This window comes from Pogona vitticeps, chromosome 4 (genome assembly GCF_051106095.1).
Source record: "Pogona vitticeps strain Pit_001003342236 chromosome 4, PviZW2.1, whole genome shotgun sequence".
Taxonomy (NCBI): Eukaryota; Metazoa; Chordata; class Lepidosauria; order Squamata; family Agamidae; genus Pogona; species Pogona vitticeps.
The window spans coordinates 81,256,035-81,277,013 of NC_135786.1; the positions used below are offsets into that span (position 1 = coordinate 81,256,035).

At 38.7% G+C, this 20,979-nt stretch overlaps 1 protein-coding gene across 2 annotated transcripts in view; it reads right to left on the reverse strand.

Annotated features, from left to right (window-relative positions):
* SLC44A5 (solute carrier family 44 member 5) overlaps window positions 1–20,979 on the reverse strand; it is a 253,809-nt gene that overhangs the window by 142,669 nt on the left and 90,161 nt on the right. Inside the window, exon 1 of one of the 2 annotated variants that reach the window (XM_072997808.2) lies at window positions 5,344–5,463. The exons of the other annotated variant lie outside the window; for it this stretch is intronic. Within the exon in view, the coding sequence (XP_072853909.1) occupies window positions 5,344–5,380 (37 nt within the window). The 5' untranslated portion in view covers window positions 5,381–5,463. Of the gene's footprint in view, window positions 1–5,343; window positions 5,464–20,979 lie in introns of those variants that run through there. 2 annotated transcript variants of the gene reach the window in all.

Sequence of the window (20,979 nt, forward strand, 5' to 3'; positions counted from 1 at the left end):
AGCTATACAGGTTTCCTTGGCATTAAATGTATGCATTTAGGTCATATACTTTGTGATACACTTTTGTTACTTACACTAAATGTGTAACAGGGTATAAGAACAATCCATCCTTTGCAGCATTATTATTACGATTTGAAATAATTTTGCAGCTCAGCTAATTAAAAACTATGATTCCTGTTGACTTAAACACACTGTAAGTTGGTTTGTGCCCCAAAGATGATGACAGAACCTTGTTTCTTCACATTATGAGAAATACAGCTCATATAAGCAATACTCTTAATAAATTGAATGCAAAATAATTTGGAAAAGTGTATTGCATAATATATATAACTTGATTAATGTTTTTTTTCTTCTGTGTGGAAAAAAAGAAAATGGAACATAACACAAGAGATCTTCACTTGAATCATGTTGAGTTGGATTCAGCAGAAGGATTTATTATCTTGTAGTGGCTTGTAGCAACAGATAGGTGGGAAGTTTTTACTGATTTTTACTGATTTACCTCACACTCTTCTGTCCCAAGTATCTGCAGCTCTTTTCCACAAGACCAGCAGTGGCCTTTGTTACTGCGAAAGCAGAAAAGAGTAATTTTCACTTCACAAGTGAAAGATATAGAAAACTAGTGAAAAGTATTTTCGTCTCCTTCCAAAGTAACAAAGGCCATTGCTGGATACAGTATTAGACATAAGATGCTTTAGACAAGCACTACAGTCTTCTTTCGGAGATAAAAAAGGCCTCAACGAAATTCTAGAGTTTGCTGGAGTAAGGAAGTTTTCACTGGTACTTACCCGGCTGTCCAACTGGCCTAAACATTATGGTTAATTACAGAATTTTATTCACATACTGGTTCTCAAATGATTGCCCAGTTTCTTATACAGCAGAATCCAACTTCAAATTTATATTAGTAGATTGGTAACATTGGTTACCATAAGAAGAAAGATGTTGTTGTCCATGTGACCTTGAAACAGATTCCAGAGGTCTGGGCAAACCATCTGGAACTAGTTTTCAGGTACTGCAAAGACCTGCAGGAGCAGCAGCAGTGTAGTGGTCAATTTGATCATCCTGACAGTCCCCCTAGCCCCTCTCAGAAAGTCCAAAAATACAGGAAGATGAATCAACAAGGTAAAGCTAATAACCCTTAATGGTCCATTCAACTGAACCAACAATATACTGTTTCTGGGGAAATATCTCTCAACTAGTATATGGACTTCAACAAAGCTAAAAAAGAATAGGGAAGTGGAGGGTGTCATAGTACTACTCAGAAATTACTATGAGCTCCTTGCAAGCCATGACAGTGGAGTGGAGGAGGCAACATTCTAAATATTGAATATGGATCAAACACTGACTCTAAAAACGGCATAGTTTGTGACCTTTGTTCTTGAATATATAAAGACAGATATCTTTTTTCCTGCCTTATCTTTCAACTAATGCTGAACACTCCCATCAAAAACCATTTAGGTCAAGTCAGACTCCACCTATGTTAACAAGATTCTTTTTCCTCGGACAATCTGAATATTAAAGTATATCAAGCCAGAAAAAACTGGATAAAAAGTACTAGCAATACCATGTTCTCCTGTTGTTTTAAACTCAGTGTTCTCTTTTTAATGATCCTGTACTTTACTTATAATGATACAGTATAACTAAATATTGAGAATATGCTATTAAAAACAGATGGTATATACAGAAAGAGTGATACAAGGAAAGCCATGAACCAATCATCGCAAAGCGAAGTTCCCCCATTCAGTACCATTCAAGGATGTGTTTAAGGTACATGAAATACTCGCAACTTGTCCATCTAGAGGCATCCAAGAAAAGCTTGCAACCAACAATCAGAGCAAATGCAAGAGGGAGATGCTATTCATGATAGATTCCAAGATTTGAAAAGCTACTTCTAGAAAACCTCTGATAGACATTTTACATTTTGCTCTCAAACAACTCAGAATGTCATGACTATACTATCAGCTCATCAGCATGTGCCTGACTGGGGAAAATCTTACATGCAAAAGCATTGTATGTAACATATAGCTATATCCATCTTATCAACACAGCCCTGCAATTTTTTGGTAGAATTAGCATAATTTGTAATTGCATACATAGTTTTCCATTGGGCAAGATGTTTCCTGTATCTCCAAAAGAGTATTGTCAAGGTTGCAAAAAGATAGCTCTTAATATCTTCCTGATACACGTGCTTCTATTTTGCCCTACATTATGCTGCTGCATCATTAACAGTAGCAATTTCCTGAGTGCTCAGGATGGCTTTATGAAACAGAATCATGCATAATGTTGCCATTGGGGCCAAGGACTCTCTCTTTTTTATCTAAAAATAATTATATTTTTTGTAATGACTCCACTTCTATTAGCAATATCTATTTCGCATGAATACCTTGCATTTCAGCCTCCTATCATACAAAAACTGAGAAAATGCACACATTTTAAAATCAGATGTGACTGTATAATATCGTTCAAGGGGGGAAAATCAAATTTTCAACAAGAAAAAATGTTGTTAATTTTACAGGAAGGAAATATTAGATAAATTATTCTATATTAATCCATATAGAGATTTCTTAGTTCAAACCAGCTCCTTTCTCCTTGTTTGGAAACTCAATGAATTGGTCAGTATGAAAACAACAGTGATCACTCAATCCAGACTCTCAAACATTTCATTACTCCTGTTTCCAGTCAAAGATGTTCTCATACTGATAGAAATGATCATGTGTACCAAAATATAAAGAGATGAGCTCACACAGTTTTCTTTTTCTTAAGAGGGAAGATGGGTAGGTGACATCTCAGTGAAGATTGCTGGAGAGGAGCTGGGAAGCTATATATTTACTTCCTCAAAGGAGCCAGATGAAGAGTGTTCCACTTTGGTCTGCCAGGGAAGGTTCCTCCCTCCATCTGATCCAGTCACCTTCTGACTGGTTGACCTTTCCACACAGCATTCCCCAGCAAAGCAAGTCAGGAAGAGGGTAAGGGAGAGAAAATTATGGTCAGTCCATAAAGATAGCCTAGGTTATATTTGACTGGGTGACCCTGGAACAATTCAGAATTCAAGAAATTGTGACTTCCTTACTATTATGTATGTAATAATATTATTGTGTGCCGTCAAGTCAATTCTGACTTTTGGTTAACTTTTCAGGGTTTTCTAATACCCAGAAGTGCTTTATCATTCTGTTCTTCTGGGAGTGCGCTGGGACCAGGTAGCTTGCCCAAGGTCACACAGGCTGGCTCATCTGGGATGTATAGTGAAGAACTCAAATTCTAACCTCTGGCTCCACAGCCAGATACCTAATTCACTGAGCTATGCCTGGCCAAAAATGCAAAACAAATAATGATGAACTAAAAATGTGCAATTAAATTCTGGTTCAATTTTTTCTACTACAGTAATTGTACGCAAACAGTTTGGAACAATATCTTTTAGTTTTAGAGCAACTTTTAGAACAATTTTTACACAGAAAACAATCCTGCCACATACTCGATGTAATTATTTGAGAAAGCAAAACATCTATTGTGAAGCATAATTAAATGGGGAAGGAAGGGAAATATATCCATTGAGGCAAAAATAAAATTACTTTTTTTCAGCCCAAAAAGCTACTTGCAAATAAACGTATTTTACTGAAAATAATAGTTCATTAAATATGTTCAAGCTGTTTATGGAGGCAATATCTTTATAAGCCAGTCAAAAAGGTAAAAAAAAAGTATGAAGAGCCATACAAAATGCACAAGTTTTGGGGACCATTATCTCTTTATCAAGTGAGATGTCAAAAGTAAATAGCATGTGAAGGGGAGGGAACTGGATTTGTTGTGGGGTGAGGCTTAGAGTCTTATAATATGGCTGCTATTCCATAATGGAATATAATAATGTCTCTGTGAACAGGGTAAGTTTCATCAGGTAATGAAATGCTACTCAGGTTCAATCAGGGTAGCCCACAGGCACACTGAAAACTGGAAAGTAAGCAACTTTAAGTCCTATTTCTTAAACAATATAAAGTAAAGCAGCTAATTTTTCATTGTATGGAAAAGCTACAATTATAAAGCTGCTAACTTCCCTTTAGTTACATGCATGTTCCACGAAAGTTTGGCTGGCTTACTCTTTTTTTAACTGTGGAGGGGGAACCTCAAACTGAATTCGTAAATGTCCACATGAAAGAAATATTTAATGAAAAAAATGTACTAACATACCATTCTTTTTCTACATTGTTTCAAAAACTTCACAAAATGGTTCAAACTCTTGGAAAAAATGTGATTCAGAATAGGCATGGAAAGATAAATTCTTCATCATCATTGACAAGATGAGATACTTAAAGAGTTTTCAAGCCCCTTGAGAATCTTTACCTTCAGACCGGAGCAAGTCAAGGCATTCCCTTTTGTGTCATGTTCTCCCCCCCCCCCCCCCCGGTTTATGAAAAATACTTGAGGAAGTCCATGAAAAAAATGTGTTATTTCCCTTTAACAAGAAACACACTAAATACAGTACTGTAATAAGCAAGCAGGAAAAGACTAGCTGGACACTGGCGCAGTGGTTAAAACGCTGTACTGCAGCTAAAACTGTGCTCACGACCTGGGGTTCAAATCCCAGGTAGCCGGCTCAAGGTTGACTCAGCCTTCCATCCTTCCGAGGTCGGTAAAATGAGTACCCAGCTTGCTGGGGGGGCAATGTGTAGCCTTTATAATTAAAATTGTAAACCGCCCGGAGAGTGCTTGTAGCGCTATGGGGCGGTATATAAGTCCAATAAATAAATAAATAAATAAATTCAATGAACCAATCAAATGGTTACATTTTTACAAGTACATGAAACAAAGTAGCAGCTAGCATGTTATGATCTGTTTTTTGTTGTTATTTTTTGATTGGGTTGGGTTTTTTTGCAACTTGCTCAAGTTACATAACTTGTGTACAACCATCAATTGATAGCATCAGATAATATTGTGTCCATGGAGCATAGCAAGAAATGTAATTCTTAATCCTTGCCTGCAAGAGTTTGAATCCATAGAGCAGAAGATCCACTAAGTTCTATGAGAATAATTTCCCAAAAACATTTAGCATTGCAATTGCAAAAGCTAAATGCTGAACATATATTAGAACATATCTGAAACTTGCATGAGAGTTAAAATATTTCCCCCAGCCAACATACATGATATAAATTAAATTTAAGTGAAAATTTATTAAAACATCACAGTTTCTTCAAAGAACTCTGCAAATAAATGCATAAAATAGCTGCAATCATGTTTGGCATATCGGAAAGACACTGAAACCTAAGCAAATGTTTCTTTCTGACTACTTTATGTCAATATCTAGCACACGAGATTTTTTAGATTACTTATTTAGAGTAAAAATGGATAAATAATTACCATTTTTTCCATAATACAATTCTTCATTTTTGGCCATGCTTCTGTTTCTTGTCCTCTAGCCACTTACAATCAAGAGAAGTTTTTCAGGAAGAACAGTTTCTACAGTGGCTTTATGTTGACAGAACACTATTTGACCAGGTTTAAAAATAAACTGAGTGAAATGAGCTTGTCCAATAAGGATAGAACTTACAAATCAAAGCCGGAGTTTCTGCTAATAGAAAACTGATATCATTCAGTGCCAGCATAAGAGTGGTGCTATAAATGTCACCGAACTAGGAATACTGCCTTCACAGAAAACTACCTCTTTTCTAAAACACACTGACATATACACACATCACCACAGCTTAGACAGCAATAACGTCTGGTACACACTGTCCTATCATGAGGTCTGAACTGCTGCAATTCTTTTTTGGTGGGGGTGGGTGTTCCCGCCTACTACTTTAAACATGAATATTCTTCACATGTATAGAAACAGTACATTGCATTCATTCACTGCATTCATAAGACAACGATTCCACACATTCTGCTTTATGCGTTGTCCAATTATTTATTTTAATATGCAACAGCTGCAGTCTCAACTTGCTTTTTTAAAAAAGTTGCTGGGAGGCCTTTTAATTCAAGCCAAGCTCACACACAGTTGGGCTCCAAATTTCTGTGCAAAACAGCAATTTCCACTGACTGAAGAGTTCTAGAGTTTCATCCATTTTGGCAAAAATCTGCTGCAGCTTTGTTCATTTTGATTAATTAACAAACTTGCTATTCTATTATGTAGAGGTAACAAAAATTTATCTATCATTGGCACAGCAAGTGGTTTTATGGTACAGAAGGATACCAATCTGTTAACATGAATCTGTTAGTATTACATTAGAATAATATTAAGAGATTTGTACTGTCATGATATCCGAGATGAGAGAGCCTACATTAAAGCCACAAATATGAGGAAGCCTACATTGTAGTCCAGTGGTTCCCAACCTTAGGTCTCCTGATGTTCTTGGACTACAACTCCCAGAAGCCTTCACCACTAGCTGTCCTGGCCAGGATTTCTGGGAGTTGTAGTCCAAGAACATCTGGAGACCCAAGGTTGGAAAGCACTGTTGTAGTCCACTGACCATGCTTTCCTCCAGCTATCTGTATGCTCTCCCCATGAATCCCTACTAGAGATGGGGGGCTTCATATTTGTATATGAATATGAAGCCCATTGGCACAGGTGGGCAGCCTGATGAATACCCACCCCCAGATTCCACCGAACCACATACCATGTGGTGTGCGGCGCAAGTGGTCAGTGTCATCTTCTGCACCACAATCATGGCAGTAGCTCAGCTGCTGCAGCCCCGCTTCTCTGTTCACCCAACCACTCCGCAGCTGAGCAGGGAGATTCATCTTCCTGCCCCCTTGCTGAAGTGGCCAGGTGAGCAGGGAGGAAGGCCTGCAGCAGCTGAGCTACTGCCAGAATTGGGGCACAGAAGATGATGCCAGCCATGCATGCTGCACAGTAAGTGCTCTGGCAGGGTCTCAGGGTGGTTGTTCATCAAGCCAAACACCTTTGCCAGCGAATATGAAGCCCTTATCTCTAATCCCTACTGTTACTACCAAACTCCAATGATTCTGCTGTGGAGCATGATACATGAGGAGCATGAACTTTGTTTCCTAGAGAAATAGCACTTTGCAGTGAGCTGCCAGATGCACAATTCCAAAGGAAGCAACATACATAGATTTTGTGAAATCTGCTGAAGAGCAAATGAGCATCACCACCAGAAGAGAACAAGCAACATTCTGAGCAATGACTTGCCGGCACAAACCATTCTCTGGAACAGAAAAATGTAAGTACAAATTAACTGGAAACAATAGTCTAAAGGGCAGAATGGGCTTCGGGTTAAGTTGCTTGTTATGTTTTGTTTGCTTACTTATATAAGCAGTACCTTAAGAACAGCCGGTGCTAGAATTCCCTGTACATAGGCTGAAGAAGAAGAAAAAAAATCTGCTAAGAGGGAGAAATAACATAAGAATCATATTGCAAAAGAGCAGACGTCTTCACTTATTGCAACAAAACCAAAAGAGGATTTGAAGCACCTTGAATACTACCCATTTTTAATGGCCTAAACGTTCACAGACTGGAGTCCATATCACCAAATGCATGCAGCATAATACTGAGTGGCAGGTATACCATGAGACCTATTGATTTCTGCTCAATTCAGCTAAATCTGTGCTATTCATTTAAAAAATTCCAGAAAGGTAGTTGTGTTAGTTCCCATTGACAGCAGGAGCCAGTTATGCTGGTAGTATTTTCAGACGCTATATATGTAAGTAAACTTCTAGTTCACACATACAGCTATCCTCAACCATCTTCAACAAACTGGAAGAGGAGGCCTTAAAGGATAATCAGGGGACTGGTGGAAAGACTGAAAGAACTGGGCATAACCATCTGCCAGATACACTTTGATTTTGGATTCCTGCACTGAATAGGAGATTGGACTTGATCCCCTTATAGACCTCTTCCAACTCCATTATTCTATGATTCTATCATGGAACACTGTCTCACACAACATGCTGATTGAACTATTGCTGTGTGAGAGAACCTTATTTATGATGTCCTGACTAGAGGGCTACTACATCATGAAGCTCTCCTGATAACAGCAGGTTATCAGCCGCTGTTCACAATTCATCTCCATCAGCACAAACCTAAGGAGACCAGGATATAAAGATCCTTGAACATCTGGTTGGCCTCAAGCCTTCGACCAACAGGATGGATGTAGTTACTATTTGGCCAAGTTGTTTTCCAAATGGGGAATACCCAGCTTCTCCATGTTGCACCACTGTTCTTGCCAGCCAGTCGTCTCCTCCAGAATCCTCCATTCCATAACACTCTTCCCCAGATCACCATTTTCCCCAACTTTTACTAAGTATGTCATGACCACTGAAACACTCAGACATTACTCTGTTTTTTATATATATATTTTCCCATACCTTAAAGTTTTTTCTTTCAAATCAAGTATACTGCTGCATCTTGGCCAGGAAGGCATAGGTGCACTTTCATGTTTTGTATTGTTTTGTAGACTTAACTGGCAGTCCTCTGTAAACCTTACATTAGAAAATTTAGATATATTTCTGAATCTCAGAACACATAAACATTTAAAGCTTTCATGTATACTTATAAATCTGATGTAGAACAAGGGCAGTGCCAAAGATTTGCCCTCACAGTATTTTATGTCATTAACACTGCCTTCCAGCCTTCTGTGTCATGGCACTGAGATGGGTGTATGAAAGCCAATGCCAGGAATTCTGAATTTTCCATGTGTTGGCTTTTTGTCCACTGCTACAAAGAAGGTTTTCAATGCATGGAACCAGTGTTCTTCATTCATTTTAGGACCCAGCTCTACAGCTAGAAGACAATGCATGCAACAGCAGTTAAAATCAGCTGCTGAAACAGACCTTTCAACAAAACCATTACAGTACTTTAATAACACCTTGTCCCACATCAAATCTGATGTGGCCCAGGTATGACTTACTTATGGTTGTGTGCATACAAATGTTTCTGGTCATGGGGCATTCTTGGCAAAGATACTGGAGTGGCATTGCCATTTCCTACACCAGGTGGATTGCATTTAGTCAAAATTCTCCACTATGACCTGTCCATCTTGGGTGGCTCTGCACGGCATAGCCCATAGCTTCTCTGAGTTACTCAAGGCCACGACAAGGCAGCAATCCATGAAGGGGCATCTTAAAAAGCAGAGACATCACCTTGCTGACAAAAGTCCGAATAGTCAAAGCTGTGGTTTTTCCTGTAGTGATGTATGGAAGTGAGATCTGGACCATTAAAAAAGCTGACTGCAGAAGATATGATGCCTTTGAATTGTGGTGCTGGAGGAGGCTCTTGAGAGTCCCCTGGACTGCAAGGAGAACAAACCTATCCATCCTAAAGGAAATCAACCCTGAGTGCTCCCTGGAAGGATAGATCCTGAAGCTGAGGCTCCAGTAATTTGGCCATTTCCTTGGAAAAGACCTTGATGTTGGGAAAGTGTGACGGCAACAGGAGAAGGGGACGACAGAGGATGAGATGGTTGGACAGTGTCATCAAAGCAACCAACATGAATTTGACACAACTCCGGGAGGCAGTGAAAGATAGGAGGGCCTGGCATGCTCTGGTCCATGGGGTCACGAAGAGTCGGACACGACTAAACGACTAAACGATAACACGTACAAATGAATTTTTCAGACGCTGTCTCTAGCAAGCTTGGAGCTAATTATAAAGTCATATGGATATATCTATTACTTCAGCCATTATTCAGGTTATTCAAGAAGCCAAGGTTTTCTCTTCCTGGTGAAATACACTTTGTTGTTGTCGTTTAGTCGTTAAGTTGTGTCCGACTCTTCGTGACCCCATGGACCAGAGCACGCCAGGCCCTCCTTTCTCCCACTGCTTCCCAGAGCTTGGTCAAATTCATGTTGATAGCTTCGATGACACTGTCCAACCATCACATCCTCTGTTGTTCCCTTCTCCTCTTGCCTTCACACTTTCCTAACATAAGGGTCTTGATTTCCTTCAGAATGGATAGGTTTGTTTTCCTTGCACTCCAGGGGACTCTCAAGAGTCTCATCCAGCACCACAATTCAAAAGCATCAATTCTTTGGCAGTCAGCCTTTTTTATGGTCCAGCTCTCACTTTCATACATTGATACTGGAAAAGCCATAGCTTTGACTCTGTGGACCTTTGTCAGCAAGGTGATGTCTCTGCTTTTTAAGATGCTATCTAAGTTTGTCATCACTTTCCTCCCAAGAAGCAGGCATCTTTTAATTTTGTGGCTGTTGTCACCATCTGCAGTGATCATGGAGCTCAAGAAAGTAAAATCTGTCACTGACTCCATATCTTCCCCTTCTATTTGCCAGGAGGTGATGGGACCAGTGGCCATGACCTTAGTTTTTTGGATGTTGAGCTTCAGACCATTTTTTTTTGGTGCTGTCCTTTTTCACCCTCATTAATTCCTCCTTACTTTTTGCCATCAGAGTGGTATCATCTGCATATCTGAGGTTGTTGATATTTCTTCCGGCTATCTTAATTCCGGCTTGTGATTCATCCAGTCCAGCCATTCGCATTATGTATTCAGAATATAAATTAAATAAGCCAGGGACAATATATAGCCTTGTCGTACTCTTTTCTCAATTTTGAACCAATCAGTTGTTCCATATCCAAGTCTAGTTGTTACTTCCTGTCCCACATATAGATTTCTCAGGAGGCAGATAAGGTGGTCAGGCACCCCCATTTCTTTAAGAACTTGCCATAGTTTGCTGTGATCCACACAGTCAAAGGCGTTTGTGTAGTCAATGAAGCAGAAGTAGATGTTTTTCTGGAACTCTCTGGCTTTCTACATAATCCAGCATATGTTAGCAATTTGGTCTCTAGTTCCTCTGCCCCTTCGAAATCCAGCTTGTACTTCTGGGAGTTCTCGGTCCACATACTGCTGAAGCCTACCTTGGAGGATTTTGAGCATAACCTTGCAAGCATGTGAAATGAGTGCAATTGTACAGTAGCTGAAGCATTCTTTAGCACTGCCCTTCTTTGGGATTGGGATGTAGACTGATCTTTTCCAATCCTCTGGCCACTGTTGAGTTTTCCAAATTGATTGGCATATTGAATGTAGCACCTTAACGGTGTCATCTTTTAAGATTTGAAATAGTTCCACTGGAATGCCATCACCTCCACAGGCCTTGTTGTTAGCCATGCTTTCTAAGACCCACTTGACTTCACTTTCTAGGATGTCTGGCTGAAGATCAGCAACCACACCTTCTGGGTTGTCCGGGATATCCAAATCTTTCTGATATAATTCCTGTGTATACTTGCCACCTCTTCTTGATTTCTTCTGCTTCTGTAAGGTCCGTACCATTTTTGTTCTTTATCATGTCCATCTTTGCACAAAATGTTCCTTTAATATCTCCAGTTTTCTTGAACAGATCTCTGGTTTTTCCCTTTCTATTATTTTCCTCTATTCCTTTGCACTGTTCATTTAAGAAGGCCCTCTTGTCTCTCCTTGCTATTCTTTGGAAGTCTGCATTGGTGGTTGATGCATAAATGTGGATTACTGTGATGTTGAAAGGTCTGCCTTGGATTCATATTGAAATCATTCCATCTTCTGTTTGACCACATCCAGCTTACCAAGTTTCACATATCTTACATTCCAGGTTCCTATGCAGTATTTTTCTTTGCAGCATCGGATTTTCATTTCATTTCTAGGCACGTCCGCAACTGAGCCTCCTTTCGGCTTTGACCCAACCACTTCATTAGCTCTGGAGCTACTTGTACTTGTTCTCTGCTCTTGCTGAGTAGCATGTTGGACACCTTCCGACCTGAGGGTCCCATCTTCCAGCGTCATATCTTTTAGCCTTTTGTTTCTGTTCATGGGGTTTTCTTGACAAAGATACCGGAGTGTCTTGCCAGTTCCTGCTCCAGGTGTATCGCATTTAGTCAGAACTCTCCACTATGACCTGTCCGTCTTGCACGGCATAGCCCATAGATACTCTGAATTACTCAAGCCCCTTCACCACGACAAGGCAGCAATCAATGAAGAGGGAAATACACTTACATTCATTTAAATCTCACAATCTGCTTAACTTTGTTACTTTGCAATGTGGACCTTAAACAAAAGCCCGGCAAATTCTCAGTCATAACTAGAGTAAGTTGTATGATTTAAAAATTCCTGGCCTTGCTTTTCATACATATCATTTGTTAACTCCTCTTTACTATGTACCACGCTTGACTGAAATTTTGGCACACCAATTCCTGGGAACGGCATTGTTTTGACAGCTGCCAAATGCCACCTAATCAGAATAGCAGTTGGGGAATTTTGGCTGCAAGATATTTTGAACAGTACATTTCAACAATGATGTGGAATGTATGATTGAACTAAATTACACTAACAGCACATGGAATAAAGCTGATCTTGTTACCTATGTCCCGGACAAATGGTGGTGCAAAATATAATTCTGTCACTCAACAGTGTGAGCTGAATTGAAGTGGATACATTCTCCATATTATATAAAACCACCAGGCACTTGATAAGTTGAAAACAATTGATGCACTGTTGAGACATTTATTATGTAAATATCAAGCTACATAATAAATCTGTCCTGTCAAAAGGCCTGCTGAGAACGCTGTCATTATATATATATATTCAAAATGGGTGATATTCTATCACTTTATCTGTTATATCAGACCATCCCTATTGCAATGATAACAATTGTCCATGAGACAATCTCAAAGCAATATGAAGCTTCTGTTTCATACAAACCACAATGCCTTTGTTAAATAGTGGGGAGGAGAAATAAATGAAACAGGCAAGCCAGCTGACAACAGTTCCAATATGCATTTTGTTCTGATATCCTGCCCTTTCTAAAGTCTGCTCTGAAAAAACCTTGGCTTTCAATCCCATGTCACACATACCTTTTTCCCAGCTGTCAAAGAATATTCATTACCATGGAAGGCATCAGAAATAGATGTACCAGATATATTTCTGAGGACAGATAACTACCGGCTTGGAATTTTAACAATTTCCAATGCACCTTTTTTTTTTACTTCAAACTCTTGTTAGTTTCCAGTTATTTGTTCAGTGTTTGACACCATCATTTTGTTTCGAAACAACATTGCTCTGGAAGATAATTGAAGATTAAAGAAAGTTCCACCTGATAAATGAACACCATGCTCACCTCTGTATTAGATTAATTCAAAGGGCTGCACCAATTTTACTGTTATGATACTGAATTATAAACTGAAGCATTGAAAAGTCACATAAAGTATTTAAAATCTTGATGCACTGTGGCACAATCACAATTCCTCTACGCATGCTATTAATGCAACATGCAATTTGGTGCTCAGAATAGCTTTATCTCGTGCTAGTTTATGGCTTTGTATTATAGAAGTCTGTGTTATGTATTGCACACAATGATGCATTTGCCAGATGCACAGATTTTATTTAGTAGAGTCACCTGTAGAGTCTATCAAAAACTACTGAAAGCTTTGCAATGCATATGTTGTCCAATACAAGCATAATTAAGATTACTATGATACCAAATTACTGTTGAGCAATGTACACCTAGCATAAAAAATTAAAAGATACTGCAGAGAACCTATATCTTAAAGGGCCGTATACATCAAAGTTGTTAATTTCTAAGTGAATGTTTTTAGAACAGGAGTAAGCAACTGTGTTTGTTTGTTCGTTTGTTTATTTGATTTGTACACCACCCATCTGGCAACCCAGGCCACTCTGGGCAGTTTACATAGCATAAAACAGGGTATTAAACAAAACAATAACAAAAAAATATAAATCAATCAAAATAAAATTAAACAAATAAAATTAATATCAATGAATATTAACATAAAAGGGAAAGTATCAAGGATAATTTCCACACTGAAGCAGAACAAGGCCCATGATAATCATTAGCCATATTTGACAGGTGTGCAAACTGCTCAGTCATGCAGTACGTGTATTAAGTGAAGTAGTGTCTGGGGTGATGCAATGTCTTCCCTGGTTATATGTAAATGTGCATGTGTATAACTGTGTGGACATGTGGAGAAGATGTAGGATCTCTTCTGATGAATGTCATGTTGTTGTGCTGCTGGTTTGTACTGCTAAAACCTCTGTATATATTGTAAATATACTTGGTGTTGGAAGAAGCTGTCTTTGTCTGTGTGATTCAACTGGACTGCCTGAACTGGGACAAAACTCTGCTTGCTTATTTATTTATTTATTTATTTATTTATTTATTTATTTAGTTAGTTAGTTAGTTAGTTAGTTAGTTAGTTAGTTAGTTAGTTAGTTAGTTATATGCCGCCCACACTACCCAAAGGTCTCTGGGCGGCTTACAACAATTACCAACAAGGGGTTATGCACCCAGAGATGTCTGCCTTGCACCAGAGAAGCCAGTGAGTACCAGAGGGTACCACAAAGCCAGAGGCCTGAGGGCCAGAGGAACCAGTCCAGAAATGGAGAAAGTCCAGTAAGGTGAGCGTCCTGCCATTCAGAGCCCAGGAGTGGTAAAGGACGGAGGACGGAGATAAAAAGACAGCAAAATGCTGCTGGAGGAGGCAGAGCAGGGAAGCCAGGGTGCTGTTTCTGAGTGGAGAGGGCAGAGCACTGAACCATGGAATATCCATTTGTCCATACACCAAACCAGCACGAACCGCCAAACCAACAGTTCATGCCCATCTGAATGAAGTATTTGTAGCTGTACTTGTGCTTTCTTCATATAATCATTTGAATTCTATATTGATACAATTCAGTATTGTTTGACTACTCCTTTAAAAGTTCATTAGACAGAACAGTATGATGTGTTGACAGAAAGAAAACAGGAGTTCCTAATTAGGCACTTCAGTACTTGCTTTATAATCCCATATGCTCTGTGGATGGTTTGCTTTCTGAATCCTTAAACAGGTCCTTTTAAACCACCGATGTTATATAAAATAATTAACATCTTTCTTATTGGGGCATTCATTATTAATGCATATTAACTGTTTATATACACCTCCATTATTACAGAGAGATAGAGAGGGAGACTAATTTAGCCTGAGAAAACAAAAAAAGGGACACACTTATGAATTTAGTAGTTGTAGAAGGGGTAGCCATGTTATTCTGTACAGGCATTATAGGTAAAAACAAAGTAAAAAAAATAAGGAGTAAAAAGACATAAACATGGTGGCACCTTAAAGACTTTTTTTTAATGTGAACTTTCATAGGCAAGTCCACTTCATCAGACATAAGAGAATGGAGATATAATGTGGCAAATACAGTGGTGCTTCGCTTGACAACGATAATCCGTTCCGTTCAAATCACTGTTAAGCGAAATCGTCGTCAAGCGAAATTAAAAAACCCATTGAAACGCATTGAAAACCATTCAATGCATTCCAATGGGTGAAATACCTCATCGTGCAGCGAATATCTTCCATAGGGTGGCCATTTTCTGGTGCCTGTATAGCGAGGAATCCGTCCTAAAAACAGCGGGGAGCCATTTTGTTCAGCGGGCGGCCATTTCACGACCTGCCGATCAGCTGTCTGGAAATCATTGTAATGCAAAGAATCGGTTCCCGAAGCAGGGAACTAATCATTGTGAAGCAAATTTTCCCCATAGGAACATCGTTTTGCGATTGCAATAGTGATTGCAAAAACCCATCGTAAAGCAGATTCATCATTTAACAAAGTAATCGTTGAGCAAGGCACCACCGTATTTATACATGGCATCAAGGTTGTGGTTGGTTGGTGAGAAAATAAGTGGGTGTTGAACATTGTGATGATGGTATCTTTGATATGCACGTCTTAGTAGAAGCTTATGTTGTAAAGAATGTAAGAACCTCTGTCAATGATTAACAGAGGTAAAATAACAATGGTGAGATAAGGATGGTAGAGTAACAATTATGTTAATCAGATATGCTATTTTATAGTTGTTGATGAACGTTTCCCCTACAAGCTTTTCTTCGTAATCAGTTGTAAAGTGTATGAATTACGATGGTTTTTTTCGGGCTGTCTGGCCATGTTCTTGAGGTTTTTCTTCCTAACGTTTTGCCAGTCTCTGTGGCCGGCATCTTCAGAGGACAGGAGTCAGAACTTGCACAGACAGAGTTCTGACTCCTGTCCTCTAAAAATGCCGGCCACAGACACTAGCAAAACGTTAGGAAGAACAACCTCAAGAACACGGCTAAACAGCCCGAAAAACCTACGACAACCATCGGATCCTGGCTGTGAAAGCGTTTGAGAATACATTGTATGAATTACCGCAGACAATGGATGCCCACAAAAGCAGAGTTTAGCATTCAGGTACCAGAGTCTCTGCCTGTAGCTTGGGATGAACCTGGAATAACGTTTTAGTGGAGTGCCATGCTATGGGCAACTCAGGCATGCCATTCAAAACAGCCCAGGCCCAAGGAGGTACTGGTGAAGAAAGGAGAACTGAAGCATTGTTGGTCCATGGCAGCAGCCAAGCAAACTGGGCTCCTGATGAGGTCATTAGTCCCTCTGGCTCACATGATCCAAATGTTAGCCAAGTGTGTTTACCTAATAAAGCTGTACATTTGTGTGGAGCCAAATGCCTCAGTAGGGCAGGTTAAAGCAAGGAAGTCCTTGTTTTGGAGACTAAACTCTACAAAATTGTAGCTGCCAAGAATACCCAAGACTGATTATTGTAGTCCAAGAATTGGGTGAATTGCCCCTTGGCTTGGACCATAAGCTGCTCCTGCCAAATAAGAATAAATACTGCAAAATGTAGAGTTTTTAGCTGGCAGAGCTAATGACCATGTTTACTCTGGGAATTATGCGTATCTAAAATTTAACCAACATTATTTAGATATTCTTAAACTTAAATTAGATTCTGACTATCTTTTTACATTACAGAATTTTGCGTTATTCATTGTTCAGCTCTGTGCAAAGAATGCTGGCACAAATAAAAGTAAAGATGTTTTAGAGTCAAGCTAATTCTGCCTAACAATCAAAACAACAATTTTTAAAAGAGGCAATTTACATAATGTCAAGGTTAAACACTTTCACATCAACGTTCATCCACCCTCCCACGTTCTTGCAGTCTTGCACAGGATCTCTATTTTTACATATGCTCTTTGGTTCTTCCCTGTCTCCCACAAACACACAGTTCCATTACACAATTTGATCTCCTTTTTCAGCTACACAATAGCAATATGTTGAAATAAATTATATCAACTGATTAAAACAGCAAACGGCAATGCTATTTTCACCCACTTACTTCAAGCACAGGAGGGGATGTGACACACAAGTACAAATACATAAGCCAATAAAGAACAATAAAATAACAGAGAATTATTTGGTCCCCTTTATTTTGTTCTCCCTGAAAGAATTGAAGGCAGCAGTTCCCTAACCTGGGGAGCCAGTCATTTTCCACCATTCCAAAGCTCTTTAGATTGCTTAATGTAGCTCTTCGGATCCTGATCGCATGATAGGGTCAGAACACCATTTCCCCCCTCTGTACCACAATGTAATCTATTGTTCCATAAACACATGTGTGATCCATACAATTTGGTTATATGCAGATTATGGCATGTAATAATATCACAAGGCATCCTTCATATAATTGTGGACCTAATTTACTGGCTCCCTATTGTGCTTTCTAATGCTCTTGGATTTAAACTGTAATGAAATTTTAATTGTTAAGAACCTGGGCTTAAAGATGGTATATGATTGCTTGATTGCTTGATTGATTTATAACTAACTAACTAACTAACTAAATCAATCAATCAATCAATCAATACACTGAATTCTGTGTGGTCGTCACCACAGGGTGGCTGAAAAATAGCCTTTCAAAATGAAAATGGTATATGATGGAACAGAAAGGAAAGGAAAGGAAAGGGAGAATACGTTTGTTTCAGTCATGAGCTTCTGATGAACTCTTGAATTTGCAGGACGGCACGAATCAACACAGGAAAGCACAGGTGGGCAATTTGAGGTCCTAGATAGTGTTGAAACACAACTCCACATTAGCCCTAGCCAGTATATAGTGTTAAAGGATGGTGACAGTTATCATTCATCAACATCTGAGGAGCTGCAAGTCACCTAAGTCTACAGTAAAGGAATATATAATGGTGCAATAAATTGTCTAACAAGACTACTTAAGCTACTTGAGTAATCAAACCATCTTAACTTTCTGGACATTGTTAAAAAAAAGAAGTACAGATACAAGGTTATGAAAATCTGACTATGAATTAGTCTACCATTATTAAAGTCTGAAATCCAGAATGCTGTGTGTCCTATGTATATTCTAATATGATGACCACTGTGTAAAATAGATAGTTTTTTCACCTTGTCTTGCTTGCTGAATTATAATATTAGGCAGAGATTTTGTGAACAATTATCAATGGGAAATGACAGAAGATAAATGACAGATGAATGTCTGATATAGAATTATTATAATTATCATTTGTACCATATTACTCAACAATACAATTAAGTCATATTTAATTATTCAGAATTATTACAGTTTCTGTTCAAAAGAGAAAAATGTCAATGAGCCACAAAATTTTCACATCTTCCCAACTCACTTTTAATGCACCAGTTAGGCTGGGTGTAAAGTCTCAAATGAAAAATGACAGAACTTCCAAAACACATGTATCCAATTTACACTACAGTTTCCTATGCAGGAACATACTCATATATCCTGCCAGGTAATTTTTTTTCTCCCTCACCTCTTATAGCAATCCTCTAATTTCAATTAAACTAATCTAAAATTGGGGCTCTCCAATCCTTCCTTGGCAAATCAAAGTACTGTTTGGACTTTATTGATTCAAAGGATATTCCTAGATATTGCTATGTTCATAATCAAGATAAATGCACAGTATTTCTTTATCCATCACTTAATGAAATATTCCTGGAAATGTATTATACGGCTTCAAAGACAGAGCATAAAAAGTCAGTGATTCAAGCACTTTATAGTAAATGAGGACTTTCTGATCTATAACCATGTACAAAATTCACAGTGCTGATTAGGAAGTATGCTTTTCCTTGCAAACCGAGAGGAACATGAAAAATGTGTAACATGTAACAGTGGTGATAGCTCCATAAATACCTCCCTGTGGTTTAAAAAACAACAACATACGAATAGTCACTGCCATTAATAATGATATACTGATCAGAATTATATTGTATTCTACTCAGGTTTTCTGTGTCACCCATCCTCCCTAGCCAAGCAGAAACATGTGCATTTCACAGGCCAGATGGGAAGGGGTGTGTGTGCATTGCTTGTGCCTCTTTATTTGAAGAACTGTGGTGTGGTACTCAATCCACAGCTACTTAGCTGTAACTTTAAAACTACCACTCTAATTAAGCCTGCATCTTTCCTGACTTACATCTAAGAAAGACATCCCCGGCAAAACTTACTTCGCCATGAACTTTTGGACTTTAAATTCTTCACATTAGTACCTGCCTGATGAAGCGGTTCTGATCCATGAGAGCTTGCATATTATATGATGATCTTTTATTGGTTTAAAAGTGTTGCCTACTCTTGCATTTCTATTTTGTAATGACCACATGGCTCCCTTTTATTTCAGTTCTATTTAATAATGTATATATAGATGTCATTTTGTTGTTGTTGTCACCACAGTCCAATGGACTGTGCAACTACATGCATGCAACTTGAGGTTGCACCTACAGTGGTGCCTCACTAGACGATGATAATCCGTTCCACTGAAATCGCTGTTTAGCTAAATCATTGTCTAGCGAAAAGCATTTCCCCATTGGAATTCATTGAAACCTGTTTAATGCATTCCAATGAGGAAGAATCGTCGTTGTCTAGCGAAGATCAGCCATAGGAGAGCCACTTTGCGAACCATCGATCAGCTGTTTCAATAGCTGCCTTGTGAAGCTTAGGTCCCAAAAACACCTGTTTGCGAGTGCGGAGGGAGCTGTCAAAATCGTCGTCTAGTGAAAATCGGTTTGCGAAGCAGGGACCAAACATTGTCTAATGAAATTCCCCCATAGGAATCACTGTTTTGCGAATCGCTATAGCGATCGCAAAAAGCCAATGTCTAGCAAAAAAACTGTCATGCGGGGTAACTGTCTAGCGAGGCACCAGTGTATAGTAATTGTGAAATTGTCAAGGTGGAAGTGTGATCCCCAATGCACCTCCATTGGTGCAACACATAATTGCTAATGCTGAGGGTGAGCAACTGATTAGATACAGTAATTGTATGGCATAATCTTTTGTCACCAGGCATAGTGCCCAACACATTTACCCCGATGCAACTTTACATTGCAGGAACAGGATACTGGCCAATGTATTTCATTAAGATGAAATAAAGTACATGTGTCTGCACATTACACTAAACTTATCTTGTTAGACACTTTATTAATTTGCTACTACTCCTTCTTTTACCATGGTCTGAAGTGCTTCACACTCTCCCTGAAATTAAAAATAACTCAATATGAATAAATCATGAACAGATTAAAATATATTCTCTTACCTTTTAAAACATGTTTGATGAAATTAAATATCTATAGTTGCATTATGACTACAGTATAGCAATCTTTCACTGTTGGATTTGCAAATGTCATATTAGCATTAAACTATCCTTTGTAAATAGAATTTTTCCAAGAGCTAAAAGCCATCAGAATGGGTGTCTGTATATGTTTAGAAGGAACATTGTTGATGTGAAATCTACCACTCTTTTAGAAGTGCTTCAGACCCTCGGGCTGTAAAAAAGGTTTCAAATGAAACTGCCTGGCACTGCACACCTTATATCAAATTCCTATGTAACCATCTGTGAGTATAAAAAGCTAAATATCTTTGTTGCTTTTACCTTCTGCTGACCTATCAAATACCCTTATACCATATAATATGTGGACTACATGGTCTCATGGGACAGTGATAACCAGTATGAACTCACAAGAGTCTGACATGGATGGAGGAAACATTGATGGGATATATATAAAATTAAACATAACAACATTACAGAAATATTTTCTTTAAATATCACACTTAAACCTCACTCATTCATCAACAAATACAGTCACATAAAAAGACATTATTGCCCCAATCCTTGCCAAACAGCTTCTTCCATAGTGCTACTATTGCCTATGTCTGCTTTCGTCTATCTCTCTTGGCATTATACTTACAGCAGGACACACACACACTCAATCC